This window comes from Phacochoerus africanus, chromosome 14, assembly GCF_016906955.1.
Source record: "Phacochoerus africanus isolate WHEZ1 chromosome 14, ROS_Pafr_v1, whole genome shotgun sequence".
Lineage (NCBI taxonomy): Eukaryota > Metazoa > Chordata > Mammalia > Artiodactyla > Suidae > Phacochoerus > Phacochoerus africanus.
The window spans coordinates 55,831,357-55,846,104 of record NC_062557.1 but is presented as its reverse complement, the minus strand read 5'-3'; the positions used below and the strand labels follow the sequence as shown (position 1 = coordinate 55,846,104).

The 14,748-nt window shown below is 46.1% G+C and overlaps 1 protein-coding gene across 2 annotated transcripts in view; it reads right to left on the bottom strand.

Moving 5' to 3' along the window:
- MAP2K4 (mitogen-activated protein kinase kinase 4) overlaps positions 1 to 14,464 on the bottom strand; it is a 112,548-nt gene extending 98,084 nt beyond the window's left edge. The window contains exon 1 of one of the 2 annotated variants that reach the window (XM_047756841.1): positions 14,311 to 14,464. In XM_047756841.1, the coding sequence (XP_047612797.1) occupies positions 14,311 to 14,428 (118 nt within the window). In that variant the 5' untranslated portion in view covers positions 14,429 to 14,464. The remainder of the gene's footprint in view (positions 1 to 14,310) is intronic. The other variant, XM_047756840.1, reaches the window with a different exon arrangement.
- Positions 14,465 to 14,748: the final 284 nt, after the last annotated feature.

The following is a 14,748-nucleotide window of genomic DNA, read 5'->3' as shown; positions in this document are numbered from 1 at the left end:
TGCTGCTATGTGAGCTGCTTCTCCCCGAGGCTTCCACTGAGGTCCTGGCCAGCACAGACAGCGCTGCTTAACCCCAAAGCAGGTCAGGCTAGTGATGGACCTCTGAGGCATGGTCTCCAATCAGGAAAGCAGTTCTCACGAGACCCGAAGCACCCCACATGCCTGTTCTCGCTCATGACAGAACAGCAGGAGCAAAGGTGCCCAGGACACATCCGCTCCTGCACCACCTCACGCTGGGCTCAGACACGAACCGGTCTGCGGCATCAGTAGGTGGACACTTGGAATCAACGCAGAAGCAACTTTCGCCCCTGCACTAAGAGCCTGCTAAGGGCAGAGACCGTTCCAGGCACTTCTGCCCCAATAATCTCCCTCACTTGACGGTACCTAGGTGTCCAACGTGTGCTCCGTGAGTGAAGGTAGAAAGCTGCAGGGAATTCCAAAAGCTGGACAATTAAGAGGAGGACCTCCCAGAGAGAGGGAGAAAGGAGAAAGCAGTCACAGTGTGAAGAGGCAGTGAGGGCAACCAAAAGTGAGCAATGAATGGGAGGGAGGACGTGTACTTGCCGTCAGATTCCGCCACGCGTGTTAAAGCGGGCAGTCCTGCATGCCTGTCCCTCCTGTGACAAGGGACAGGACCACGCAGACAGACTAAAGGGCATTTCAAACTGGCCTACAGTGCTATTTATAAACTTAATAAAATCCGGTTTCTCTTGTTTTAAGTCCAGGATTTGGACTAGAGAAAAGAGCAACCATGTAAATGCAGTTTTAATTATTTAAATGCCAGTATTATTCTCAAGTTAGACTTTATGTCAATATGTAAATAAAAATTTTAAATTATATTAATATTAGACAGAATTACTTTATGTTAGAATATAAATAAAGCTAAAAGCCATCACAGCAAATGTGGTAAAATTAAAATAGAGAACAAAACAGAAGCTGTAACTTCGTTACATGTAGATATATATCATACGTGCAGGTTCACGTATAATCTTATACTATTTTTAGTTCCAGGTAAGAGAAGGATGACAATAATGGACCAATTAAACCATTTTTATCCCAAGGTCAGGCTGCCCTCTCTATTACTCATTATATTATATTATGGGTGGACCATTCAAGAAATAAATGTTTGCTACCTACTCTTTAGAGGAAGTCATGATGTTCAACCACTGGATATTAAGCATTTTGATTCCATCAGAAAATTTTAAAATCACAGAAATGTTTTCTCCAGGTTAAACTTTATTTCATGTGAACTAACCAGAGAAAGCTACCATGTCCAGCACGCGGACGACAGTTACTAACACTGTACCACGCCCTTGAAAGCTGCTGAGAGTTAAATCTTAGAGGTTCTTCTACCAAAAAGAAATAGTTATCACGTGAGGCGATAGAAGTGTTAACCCATCCTAAGGCCGCGGACATTCCGAGATACACAGGCGCCTCAGATCATCGCCCTGGGTGCCTCGGACTCACAGAGTGTCATGTATCGATTATGCCTCATAAAGCTGGGGCAGAAGGAGAATGACGTGTATCAGAAAGCAGTGGTTCTTCGTCCCTACTCTATGAACCAACAAGCAGGAGAGGAATACACTGTATATTGAGGAAATATTTATGGTAATTGGAGAACAGTCTTCCTGAGTAGAGATTTTTTAAACTGCACTTGTACAAAAAAAATGCATTTGTTTTAGCTTTGTAAATTTTGCTTTCTTATAGAAAACCTACTCTGTATTCCATGAAGGCTGATGCCCTATGATGCGACCCTGGTCCATATGGTGGGGCAGGGAGGAGGGTAGAAGGAAGACACAGGTTTGTTTTAATGAAAAAAAAATTAAGGGAGTTCCTTTGATGGCCTAGCAGGCTGAGGCTCCCGCATTCTCTCCACTGTGGCTCTGGTTGCTGCTGTGTGTCATAGGTAGATTCCTGGCCCAGGAACTTCCACATACTGCCTGTGTGGCAAAAAAGAATAAACAAATAAATAAATAAGAGAGAACCTGAAATAAACATTGCAACTCTAGTTTTTTTAAAAAAAAGAAAAGAAAAAGGAAAATCAAAATGTATAAATGTATAAAACTGCATGGTTTAAATAAATCAATTTGGAGAGTTCCCACTGTGGCTCAGCGGAAAGGAGCCTGACTAGTATCCATGAGGATGCAGGTTCAATCCCTAGCCTCTCTCAAAGGGGTCAAGAATCCGGTGTTCCATAAGCTGTGTATGCTGTAGACACGGCTCAGATCTTGCGCTGCTGTGGCTGTGGTGTAGGCCAGCAGCTATAGCTCGGATTTGACCCTTAGCTAAGGAACTCCCATATGCTGCAGGTACAACCCTAGAAAGCAAATAAATAAATAAATAAATTTTAAAGCATGATGTGTAAGCACAGTTAAATTGTTTATTTTTTTGCACTCCAATCCTGAAAGTGCACTTCCCTCCACTTGAGCTTTAAATTATGGCTAAGTCCAAATACCTGTGTACATATTTTTATATATTCATACCTCATATATATGATTATATGTCTTTCGATACCTGTGCACATCTTTCTAAATCTAGCATATATGTTTATATCTACATACATCTTTCTGTACTTACATCTGAATACCAACATATATCTTTCTCCTATTTCGACTGCAAGTAAAAACTAGAACAATTTATAATCAAGAACAGAACACAATTTTTTTTTTTTTGGATTTGGAAAAAGAATGAAAAATGGAAGCTCTTTTAAAGTAAAACTGCCAAGGTTGGTTAGTTGAAACAACAGTGGACACACTCCTAATACCGAGATGGATACGAAAAAAATAAGTAGCATAGTATCATAAAATGTGTAGCTTACTTTGTGCCTTTTCATAGAAGTTTATCTGAAAGCCTAAAGTAAAAGAGATAAGTTCCAGCTCATTCACTGTAAATCAAACCAAAATTAGAACATGACATTGCATTTTTACATTACATTTTGAATAAAACTAATTCAAGAACAGTTCAAATGACATAACGTCCACCATCACAGAAACACCTATGACACATGGGCTTAAAAAAAAAACAAACAAAAAAACTCGGCTCTTTCTGATACAGATGTACTTTATTATACGGAACTGAAATCAGATCTAAATTGTAAGTCATGCTGTCTTTATCTTTATTGGAGAGCTATTAGCCCTTAGAAACTAAGAGTAACTTTTAAGAGAGCTTTTGTCAATTTTTTTTTTCTACCCACAAACTCAGGATATATCACAAGTTACTGTACTAACTCAAATTACTCACTTGGAACTACTGGTGATTACTATCCCTGTTTCAAAAACTTTGGTAGCTCCTAAACTGTGAAAGCTAAACACACACAGAACAACATTCGGTCAATGAGTTAACTTCAAATGATAAGACAATGAACTACCAGAGAGATGCTGAAATTCCTCTCAAGTAGGCCTGAAAAAAGACTGAGTCCCTGGGGATGGTAAGTAGGACGACAGGCGTTACAGGAAGAAGACTTGTAAATTCTCCTTAGAAACATGAACATATTTTCCAAATTCAGTAGGATATGGTTATACCTCACGCATACATTCATACAGATGTAATTTCATAAAGTGCGCCCAGTGAAATAAACTGTTTGAAACGAAAGCCTTCCCAAAATATTATTTGGCTCCCATAGCCTATGGGATCAATTTCTGCTTTTCCTAGTGGTCTACCCATGCTTGTGTTTATTACTGCTTTGGGGAACAAAATGGAGAAAGTAAATTTAGAATGAGTATCATTCAAGTTGTATTTATACAAATTCAATCAAAACTTGTAGGAGAAACAGCCAAGCCTAAAAAAGGATATGTTACCAAGTACAATAGAAAAAATAAAAATCGGAGTTCCCGTTGTGGCGCAGTGGTTAACGAATCTGACTAGGAATCATGAGGTTGCAGGTTCGATCCCTGGCCTTGCTCAGTGGGTTAAGGATTCAGTGTTGCCGTGAGCTGTGGTGTAGGTCGCAGATGCGGCTCAGATCCTGTGTTGCTGTGGCTCTGGCGCAGGCCGGCGGCTACAGCTTCAATTCGACCCCTAGCCTGGGAACTTCCAGATGCCGCGGGAATGGCCCTAGAAAAGGCAAAAAGACCAAAAAAAAGAAAAAAAGAAAAAAGAAAAATCACTTAAAAAAGAAAAAAAGGGTATGTTTACTAGTCTTTTCTATCCAGCTATCCAAACTCTTAGGATTTTAAGAAAAATAAAGGAGTTCCCGTCATGGAGCAGCAGAAATGAACCCAACTAGGAACCCATGAGGTTGCAGGTTTGATCCCTGGCCTCACTATGTGTGTTAAGGATCTGGCGTTGCCGTGAGCTCTGGCCGGCTGTAACTCCAATTAGACCTCTAGCCTGGGAACCTCCATATGCCTCGGGTTCGGCCCTAAAAAGACAAAAAAAAAAAAAAAGATAAAGTAGTACCTATCATCCACAAAACCTAAAAAATGGCTAATGTGGCCACTCTGATATGAAAGTACCTTGGGGGCATAAAAGTGACCCACTGCTTACTGCCTGATGGCAACGTGGGAGGAAGAACGGGGGCCAACTGGAGGCAATGCCCCAGCACTCATCTCTCTCCTGCTGAGGTTCCATGCGTGCCCCCCTCCCCAAGATGTGCAGCAAAAACAGACCCCAGAAGGGGAAAAATTGATTCTGTGGGTCTTGTAAGCCTAGGGAACTAAAAACCAGCCAGCCCCCTCCTCCCTCTACCACCAGGCAAAAGAGCCAGGCACAGGCCAGGAGGAAAGGGCGCTGGCTCTCTGTAGGCATCAGTGGAGCGGAGAACAGGGAGGAGCCCAGCTACAGGTCTCCCACTGGAGGAGGGAAGGAATCACCTGGAAGCTGGTAAAAGGCTCAACAGTTACTCTTTAACCCTACAAAGAGTCAATAGTTGCTACTAGGTAGCAAAAATAAAAGATAAGAAGTGAACAAAAGAGCAATATGCATGGGGAAAGGACCAAGAAAATATCAATTTGCAAGGGATATGAAAAAGCATGATTTGGATCTGCGTAGCTGTGTATAATAAAGTACAGTAACTAGAAAAGACAGTTTTAAGGTACATGTGACTGGGAGAGTTAGAAAGTCACCAACCACTGCTAACACATGAGAAGTTAAGCCCACTCTTAAATGCTAAAAAATTCTCAAAACTTAAAGTCCTGTCATCAGTACAATCAACACATGCAGCTTAAAGGGAGGGGAGTCAAATTCTCAGAGCATAACTAGAGACTCGCTCTTTTTACCTAATGATGAAGTGACCGGGTGAACAGACCCTGAGGGCTTATATCTACGTCCACCTCGGCATTAGTTCTCACCCCAAAAAGCCTAGAGGTGCCAAGCGAGCATGGGCTAAAGTACTGGAACAGAAGGGCTCACCGTTCCCTGGATTTCCACGCAACTGTATCCATTAAATCAGATAAAGAGCTCTTAGCTGAATCCTTCTAGACCTCCAAAGGACTGTATCATAGCTATAAAATACATGCACACTCATACCAACATACACATGTGAGAGGGAGAGACTCTGAACATGGAGATATATCTACACACAGAACCTGCAAAGCTCAAAAAGTTGGTGCTCACAGCGCAGATCTGGGAAAGGAGCCAACAGCTCCCCCAGCTCATGACACTCACAGAGCAGGGGGTTCTAGGCAATCACCAGCAAATCTTGTACAAGAGAAAGACAGCGACAAAGAAATGGTGAGGACAACTTCCAATAGCCTCAACTCCACAAAAAGCAAGTTTGCGGCTATTATAATTAGTCCATTAATATTCATTCACATATGTGCAATTTCTGAGGTCTCACTTGCCTCAAAACTTCTGCCTAAATTCTGTCTTCCACGCATGTATCAAATCCTGCATCTGAGAGGACTACTAAGTATCAGCTGAATCTGTTGCTAATGACCAGTTAGCTTTTCAAATCCTAGATGCCTCACTCTTTTTCACCTTGGTACCTGTACCCCAGGCCTTAATTTTACATGACCCTCTGCTTCAAATTCAAACTGGCCTCAGCCAAGTTTATTTTCATCCAATCTCCGACCCTTGAGAATAAACATGGGAGTTGTATAGGGCAGGGGCGAACCGGCCTACAAAGAACAGAAGGCTCGGGGCCTCTCCCCGCCTTGTCCTCACCAGGCCTCGTCCGCCTTCTTCCCCCCTTTTCCCTCATTCTCACCCTCTAACCTCAATCTTGAGGGCCCTTGACTGGCCATACTGGAAACCTACAATTTACTGTATTTACCAAATAAAGCGAGCTTGTCTGTCTCAGTGTAAAACGCTGTTGAGGATATGTGTTAAGTGTATGTGAAAACAAAAGGCAAACAGGATTTGAGAACGTAGAAAACAAAAGGAAGAATGTCAGGAAACGAGGTTCCAGTTCCAACTGTGAAACTCAAGGACCTACTTCATTTGAGTCCAAGTCTCCTCCTTTATACATAAAATAAAAATATCAAGTAATCTTAGATTGGGAAACAGTAACTTTCACGTGTCATTCTGCTTGTCTAATGGGCCTCACAGGGTACAGCAGTCACCCCAACCCCTTTCTCCTGGGCTGAGGGAGTAATCCAGGGAGGGAGCAGGACAGGGGGTAAGAATTTCCCCCTCCCTCAGTAGTGCCTTATCATTTCCTGGACTTTGGTCGGGCTGAAGATGTATCACGACCTGCAGTGTGAAGCCACACGTACATAAAAAAGTCACAGCTGGGAGTTTCTGTTGTGGCGCAGCAGAAACGAATCCAACTAGGAACCATGAGGTTGTAGGTTCGACCCCTGGCCTCGATCAGTGGGCTGAGGATCCGGCATTGTCGTGAGCTGTGGCATAGGCCAGCGGCTGCAGCTCTGATTAGACCCCTAGCCCGGGAACCTCCATATGCTTCGGGTGTGGCCCTAAAAAGACAAAAAGACCAAAAAAAAAAAAAGTAAGTCACAGCCATCTTCCTCTCTGGCTCAGGCCCCCACACCAAGCTCCCAAACTTCCTTTGGACACAAGCATGAAGAAGTTAGTAGTCTGCCACTTTCCAACTTCAACCTCAAAATCCTGGCATGTGCCTTCAACTGTAAAGCTACCCCAGGATGTCGTTATGGCTCTAATATTTAAGCATTTATCTAAGCTTATCCAAAATTCGTGTTTTCATTGTGCTTAGCCTTCCACAAGATTTCCTGCTGTGTTACTTCCTTTAGCTTTCCTGACTTCACCTTTCTCAAACCTAAAAAGGGATCTACCTTAATTTAGCAATTCCAGATAATTCACATCATCCAGAACCATTCCTGATTTTATGAATACTAATCCTTGCCATCTTGCTCGCGATTCAGGATCAAGGCGGAGCTCAGAGGCCAGTTCCTTTCCTCCTGTGGCTGCTGACCATCTTAGTCACTCTTCAGTTACCAAACCAAGGGCTGTTTTACCATCTCGAGCCGGTTCAAGGAAGCTTCGTTCACGGGGAAAGCAACTCATTAACGACATGACCAAGGGCAAATACCTAGCCTCTGTGAGCCTCTACGCTCTTGTCTGTAAAAACAGAGTAGTAATACTCAAGTGTTTTGTGATGATCCAATAAGGTAATCAATCTAAAGCATCCCACCCAGAGCAGGGATACAGCAGGGTGTCATGCCTTATTTTTACTCCCGGTCTCTCTTCCCTGTAAGACCAGCTAGACCCACACAAAGCCAGCCTCTTTCACTCCCGGGCAGCTTAGAGAGGTCAAAGGAGAGGATCCCCACGCGGCGCTCCACTCTCTGCTCCGGCCCTTCCTAGACACAGCCTGGGGCACTGAGCGCGACACCTCCAGAGGTGGGTGCCGTCCCCTGGCAGGAAGCTAACCCAGATCTCAGGGACTCTGGCAAATGCATTAGGGCAGCCATTTAATGTGGCTCGTTTTTTAGCAAAGTCAGGCACGAACAGACAGAGACGTGTCAGATATTTAACAGAGATACATCTGGCAGCACTTTTCCAGTTTCCCCCTTCTGAAAACGGAGTGACTGTTGGTAAGATGCGATATAACAAGGCTTGAAAGAGCTGCTGTGGTGTCCACGTCCCCATCCTCCCCCGTGGCGGGGAATGACGTGCTGCTCTTCAAGAACCGAGCTGCGCGTGACGCGACTGCCAGCTTCTCCAGGAAGGCCTCTCCTGAGCTGTTAACTGCTGGCTGATGCTGCCTTTCCCTGCGTGGCGCCGATCTCGGCTCTTCTTGCCCTTGAATCCTCTCTACGAGTTCTTGTTAATTCCCAGTCTTGCCATGTGTGAGAAGAGACACATGAAGAGCTTCTGGAGCTGGGGAAAGGGTCAGAAGCGAACCCATGCCCATGAGCAGGCAGGACAGTGAGCAGCGCAGGCGACAAATGTAGCCAGGATGGCCACATATGTCATTAGCTCTTAAGCTAAACGGGTGCCTTTTTCTGTATCATATATGGCCTTGAAGGAGTTCATCACCTTTCAAATCTACACTGGCCTCCTGCGCCAACATCTAATTAGAGTTTTCTACTTACTTGCAGATTCCCAAACAAAATGCCCTCAAATTCAAATGCCAGGGTAACCCGCTCCTCCCAAGCAAGTGCAGAAAGACGCATGCAACATAAAGACGCATCAGAAAGCACTGAGACGCCAAAAGCAACCCAAACATGCTGGATGCTTACAGCTTCCGCCCCCTGACTGAAACCTAAAATCATCTCGTCCTTCTATTCCTGGATCTGCATCACTTCTGGCAAAGATCCTTCTCTCAGACCTGAATGGCTGAGAGGAGAGCTCGGAGAAGCCGTGTGAACCTGTGCAGTAGAGTAAGAAGGGCAAAGGCCACCTGTCACATAGGGGGATTAAAACCCACTTCAGCTAGAGCAAATTACCTAATTAACTGATGAATTTATTTTTGTCTTTTTGTCTTTTTCAGGGCCACACCTGCGGCATATGGAGGTTTCCAGGCTAGGGGTCCAAAAAATAAGAAAATCTCTATGGGTCCAAACCAATCCAGCTTCTCAAATTTGGTAACAGAAATGGAATAGAAAAAAGAGAGAAGTTACAACAAAAGAAATATGACTCAACACACAGAGTCCACTAACATCCCATCTTAAACAAGCTTCAGCGCGCATTCGCTCTGATAAAAGACACTGCAGGAAGTGTGAGAAAACGAGTATCCTGAAATAGTATGTTCTTCTACTCTTTAAATTTTAATGCTAAGGTTGCTCTCCTTTTTATGGGAACATAGAGAAATGCACTATGTGCTTTGAGGGGGGCCCAATTTCCTGAGCTGGATTTTATTTATCAGGTCATGCCAAATAAATGGTGAAAGAAATAGTATACAACACATGAGAATGGAAAGCAATTCTAGGGTTTGAAACTATACCCACTGTCCACCCAATTCAGTTCTTTAAACTAGAATGAAGATACCCTCCTACAGTTCTTGAAAACCAGACTAAAATGGTAAAAACATAGTCAAACAAGGCATTCCATACACTGTATATGCAAATAGTGTTGAAAAAAAGTATAATGATTTTAAATTTTCATTTTTCTTAACAGATATGTTTCATTACACTTGAAAGTTGTGTATGCATTTTTATTTTGTGAACGGAGGTATAATTGACATACATTAGTTTCAAGTGTACAACTTGATTTGCTATTTGTACATATCGTGAAATGACTGTCACACAATTAGTTAACAACTATCACCACACATAGTAAATAATTTTTTTCTTGTGGTGAGAATTTTTAAGATCTACTCTCTCAGCAACTTTCAAATATGCATTACAGTGTTAGTAACTACGTTGTACGTAGTTACTAACGTTGTACGTTACTTTGTATATTTTTACAAAGTAGAATCTTGCTGCATCTTTTTAAATTGATATTTATAAAATGTTCGGCTGAGGGTAAATGGATAAAGACTGAACTAGTCCACAAGTTTTCTTTTTTCTTTTTCTTTTTTTTTCTTTTTTTTGGTCTTTTTTTAGGGCCACACGCACAGCATATGGAAGTTCCCAGGCTACGGGTCGAATCGGAGCTACAGCTGCTGGCCTACACCACAGCCAGAGCAACTCGGGATCTGAGCCGCATCTGCGACCTACAGGACAGCTCATGGCAACACCGGATCCCACGGCAACCCACTGGGCGAAACCAGGGATCGAACCTGCATTCTCATGGATACTAATCAGATTCTGCTGAGACATGACAGGAACTCCAAGTTTTCTTTTATACATCTATATTTGAGACTCAAAATGAAAAAAAAAAAGAAAGAAAGAAAGAAAAACTGCCTAGATCAGCACATGAAGAGAATCTGAGGCACTTACAACATATAACTATTTCCTGTAACTAGTACTTTACCAATTCCTCCGTGTTTTTCAGAATCAATTATAGATTCTTACTATTCTAATCACTTGTTTCATTACACTTGAAAGTTGTGTATGCCAGACACCCAATAAAATTTAATGAAAAGTTTTCTTCTTCCCTACTTTAGTCTATAATAAATTTAACTTATGTTTATGAGCTATCTTTTCCTTTTTACAACCGCACATGTGGCATATAGAAGTTCCCAGGCCAGGGGTCAAATTGCAGCTGCAGCCAAGGCCCACACCACAGCCACAGCAACACTGGATCTATGCCGCATTTGTAACGTGCACCTGTGACGTGCACTGCAGGTTGTAGCAAGGCAGGATCCTTAACCCAGCCAGCAAGGCCAAGGATCAAACCTGCATCCTCACAGACACAAGCTGGGTCCGTAAGCCACTGAGCCACAACACGAACTCCTACGAGTTTTTTCTTTTTTAATCTACTACATTTTAAGGGGCCAGTAACTAAAGGATTTAAATAACCATATCTAATAGCAATCTTTATATGGAGGTATTTTATAATTTTCAAGGCACTTTCATGTTCCTTAATCTAATAATGTGATTCTCAACAACAGCCCTGGAAGGTAAGTATAATCCCTATTTCAACAGATGAGAACAGATGAGTTCAGAAAAGGTAAGTAATTTCCCCAAGGTCATAGAGTTTGTACATGGCAGAGAAGTTACCTGAACCCAAGTAGAATACAGACTCATCAAGAATATTCTGAACAGAAATGCTCAATAATGAAAAATGGAAATAAATAGGTTAAAGAAAAGGGTAGGACCCAATAATAATGCAGCTAAAGAAACTGTGACAGGTCATGAGGGGTTAGGTACTCATCTGCTACTAACATAATTAACTAGAGCCTTACGAACAAGAATATTGTTGCTATTAAGAGTGACTACAGACGGGGGAGGTCCCATCCTGGCTCAGTGGTTAAAGAATCCAACTAGGAACCACGAGGTTGAGGGTTCGATCCCTGACCTCGCTCAATGGGTTAAGGATCCGGCATGGCCATGAGCAGTGGTGTAGGGTGTAGATGCGGCTCGGATCTGATGTTGCTGTGGCTCTGGCATAGGCTGGCGACAACAGCTCTGATTAGACCCCTAGCCTGGGAACCTCCATATGCCGCGGGTATGGCCCTAGAAAAGACAAAACAAAAAAAAAGAGTGACTACAGTTAACAAGTATCAATCATATCCTTACTCTCAGTCAGGCCCACACTTTCTATACATCCTTAAAGTTCCCTTCAGGTAAGCAGTATTCCCACTTTCCAACTGAGAAACTGAGGCTTGGAGAGGTTAAGGATCTTGTTCAAGGTCACAAAAATCTTAAGTCCTGTTTGGTGGGGGTGGGGGTTTCAAATCCAGGGCTCCAGAGCTCTGCCTTAACTCAAGCATCATGATATTAAAAAACAAACAAACAAACAAACAAACACAGAGGCCACTCTTGGGCCATGGACCTCAAGCCATGAAAAGACGTGCAGGGTGATCCAGCGTCCAGCACAATGTTTATGACGCAGAGCGCCCGCCCATGTCTGTTGGATGTCCCACACTGGAGACATGCGCTCCTGGAGAGACAGTACTTGGGGGTGGCAAGTGACAGGGTGGGGGGGGTGGCATTTACCAAACATCTTCTAAGCATCTGAAGTCTGATCTAAAGCCAAAGGTCTGGCAGATGAAGTAAGGGCGGTTAGGCTCTAGCATCACAAAACAAACTAAAACAGATCTTCCATCGCCGCTTAAGCTCTGGCTTTGTAGCCTGTGCTAGAACATCCTGAGAATTCCAAGTGTTTCTCTTCATTCCGAGCAATCGAGAGAGGTCCAAGAAGATAGAACTAACAGGTTCCTGCGTCAGTCAAGGATAGACACAGTACTGACAAAAGAAAATTCATCAATAATTCAAAGAGAAGTCTTATGCCCTCCCTCTCCTTTTTAAAATGGGTTCTGCTTATTAGAAAGTTCAGCTGACTGGGTCTCCACACCCAGGGATGGGGGAAGAGAATGGAGAGCATCAGAATAATTCCTAACCACAATGACTGTGAGTTCCCAGAACACTCCAAGCTCTTTCCCACTTTGGAAGCTTCACACACACTGCTCGCTCTGCCTGGAACTCCCTTCTTTATTGCGAGAGTCATCTCTCCAGACAGGTCCTCTGTGACCATCGTATTAGACTGCCCCCTCTCCTATTATTTCCTATCACAAAACCCAGCCTGTCACCTTTGTAACACTTTTCTCAATGAGTAATTTTTCTTATTATCTACGTATTGTCTTCCCTCCCCCATCCTATCGGGGAAGTAAGCTCCATCAGCAATGAGACCATCCAACTCACTTTTCTGTACACCTGGCACTAGCATACTTTGCCTGGCATTAGAGCAGATGCTCAATACATAGTACAGGATTTTGGAACAAAAATTAATTTGTGCAGCTTCTTCAAACTATCGGCCTCCCTTACCCTCCTCAAAAAAAAAAAAAAAAAAAAAAAAGGCAAAACAAACCAAAAAACAAAACCCTTGCATTTTCATAAGCTTTCTAAGTCACCCGTTGTGGATATACAATACCATCCTAACCTGTCATTTTGCTGTTTCATTTCACCACTGCCACCAACTAGACTGCAAAGCTGGAACATCAGGAAACCCATCCTGCACTTCATCTGTATATGGTGCAAGACGCTGACATCCAGTAACTAATTCAATCCGAATTAATCATCAGAGGGCCTGCACAGAAAGTGTCCTCGCAGCTGACATCACCCCGTCTACATATCTACCACCATTCCTTATGTATATTAAATTATCTCATGGGGAGGGCGACAGGGACATAAAAATGAATAAAATCCTGCCTCTGCTTCCTGAATCGCACTCTCTCCTAAACACCAAATACTCAGTAAACGTCAAACCTAACTAGACACACGGTTAAAAGACCTCGCAGCCCTTTCAGCAATTTTTAATCAAAGAGTAACCACGGTCACGCCGACCACGAAGGGTACTCCGACGGATTCTGCTAATAATTCGAGCAGTCTGCGAAAACTGACCAAGAGATTTCTGAGAGTCCCTGATTCAAAAATGACATTACTCGTCTAAATTCCCCAGTAAACTCAAGGAAACGCTCGCAAACGGGTTGGGGCCTGGCATTTTCACAACACCCCCTTGTCAAGGGCCATGCAGAGCTAATAGGCATTCCCGGGGGAAAAGTCCTTAATGAGGAGGGCTGCTTCCGATGTCCAGCCACCGCACAGAACCACTCTGACCCCTGCCTTTCCACTTCCCAGAGCTCTCCCTGTAAACCGAATTCCCCCTTTTTTTACTTGTTTATTTATTTTGTCTGCATGCAACGCCAGCACAGAAATCCCTGGCCCGGAACAAATCGCCTCTCGCAGGCCACTGGCTGTCTAATTACCTTACAGGTGGCACAGGCCCGGGCAACCCCCGGCCCTCCCAGCGCGCAGAAACCCCGCAGAAGTTTGGGCACCGAGGGTCCACCAGGACCGCGGAGCCCGGAGGGCAGCTGGGCAGCCGGGCCCGGCGGCGCCCGCAGGGAACCAAGATGGCCCTGAGCGGGCCCCACTGCGGCGGCGGAGGCGGCGGGGCGCCGGGCCGAGGGGCGCGGGCCCCCGACGCCGCCGACGCCGCCTACCTGGGCGAACCGGACCGCGGGCCAGGCCCGGGCGCCTCCGCCGCAGCCCGGCCGGCGCGCTCCCGGAAACGCGGGCAGGGCGCGCCAGGTAAGCGGCGGCCGCGAGCCGGGCGGCCGCGGGGGCGGGCCCGGGCCAGGTGGGCCCCGCCGCCGGCCGGGAGCCCGCGGGGCCGCGGGGCCGAGCGCGGGCGGAGGCCGCGGCCCGAGCCTGCGCCGGCCGCCGCCCGGGGCCGGGCCGAGCCCGGGGCGGGAAGCCGGGAGGGAGGGAGGCGCGCCGGCGCGGGCGGCCCCGGTGGCTTCCTCAGCCGGGTCCGGGGGCGTCCGCGGGCGCGGGGACAGGCCGCGCCGACGCCGACGGCCGCGCCGGGCGGCTGGGGTCTCGGCGCCGCCGCCTTCCTTACCCTGCATGCTGCTGACGGCCGGGTGGCCGGGCGCCGGGGACCCCACGGGCCCCGGGGTGCCGCTGCTGCTGCTGCCGCCCCCGGAGCCGCCGCCGCCGCTCGGGCTCGGAGCCGCCATTGTTGGGAGTGAGGAGCCGAGCGGCGCCGCGGCGGCTGCAATGCAGCAAGCTCGGCCTCTCGCACGGCCGAGGGGCGTGGCCGACGCCGGCCTGGTCCCGCCTCCGGCCCGCCCCCGCCACGCCCCAGGCCCGCCTCCGCCCGCGCCTGACGCGGAGCCGCACCAGATGCCGAGCTGCAGAGCCGCCCAGGTCGTGGGTGCCCAAGCCTACGGAGGCCGGCACAAGTCCTGGGCCAGGGCTGCGGGCCCCACGCGGGGCCTAAAGCGGTTTGCCGAGTGAGGGGTTGCGCGCATTTGGGGGATAAGAGGATGCATAGCTT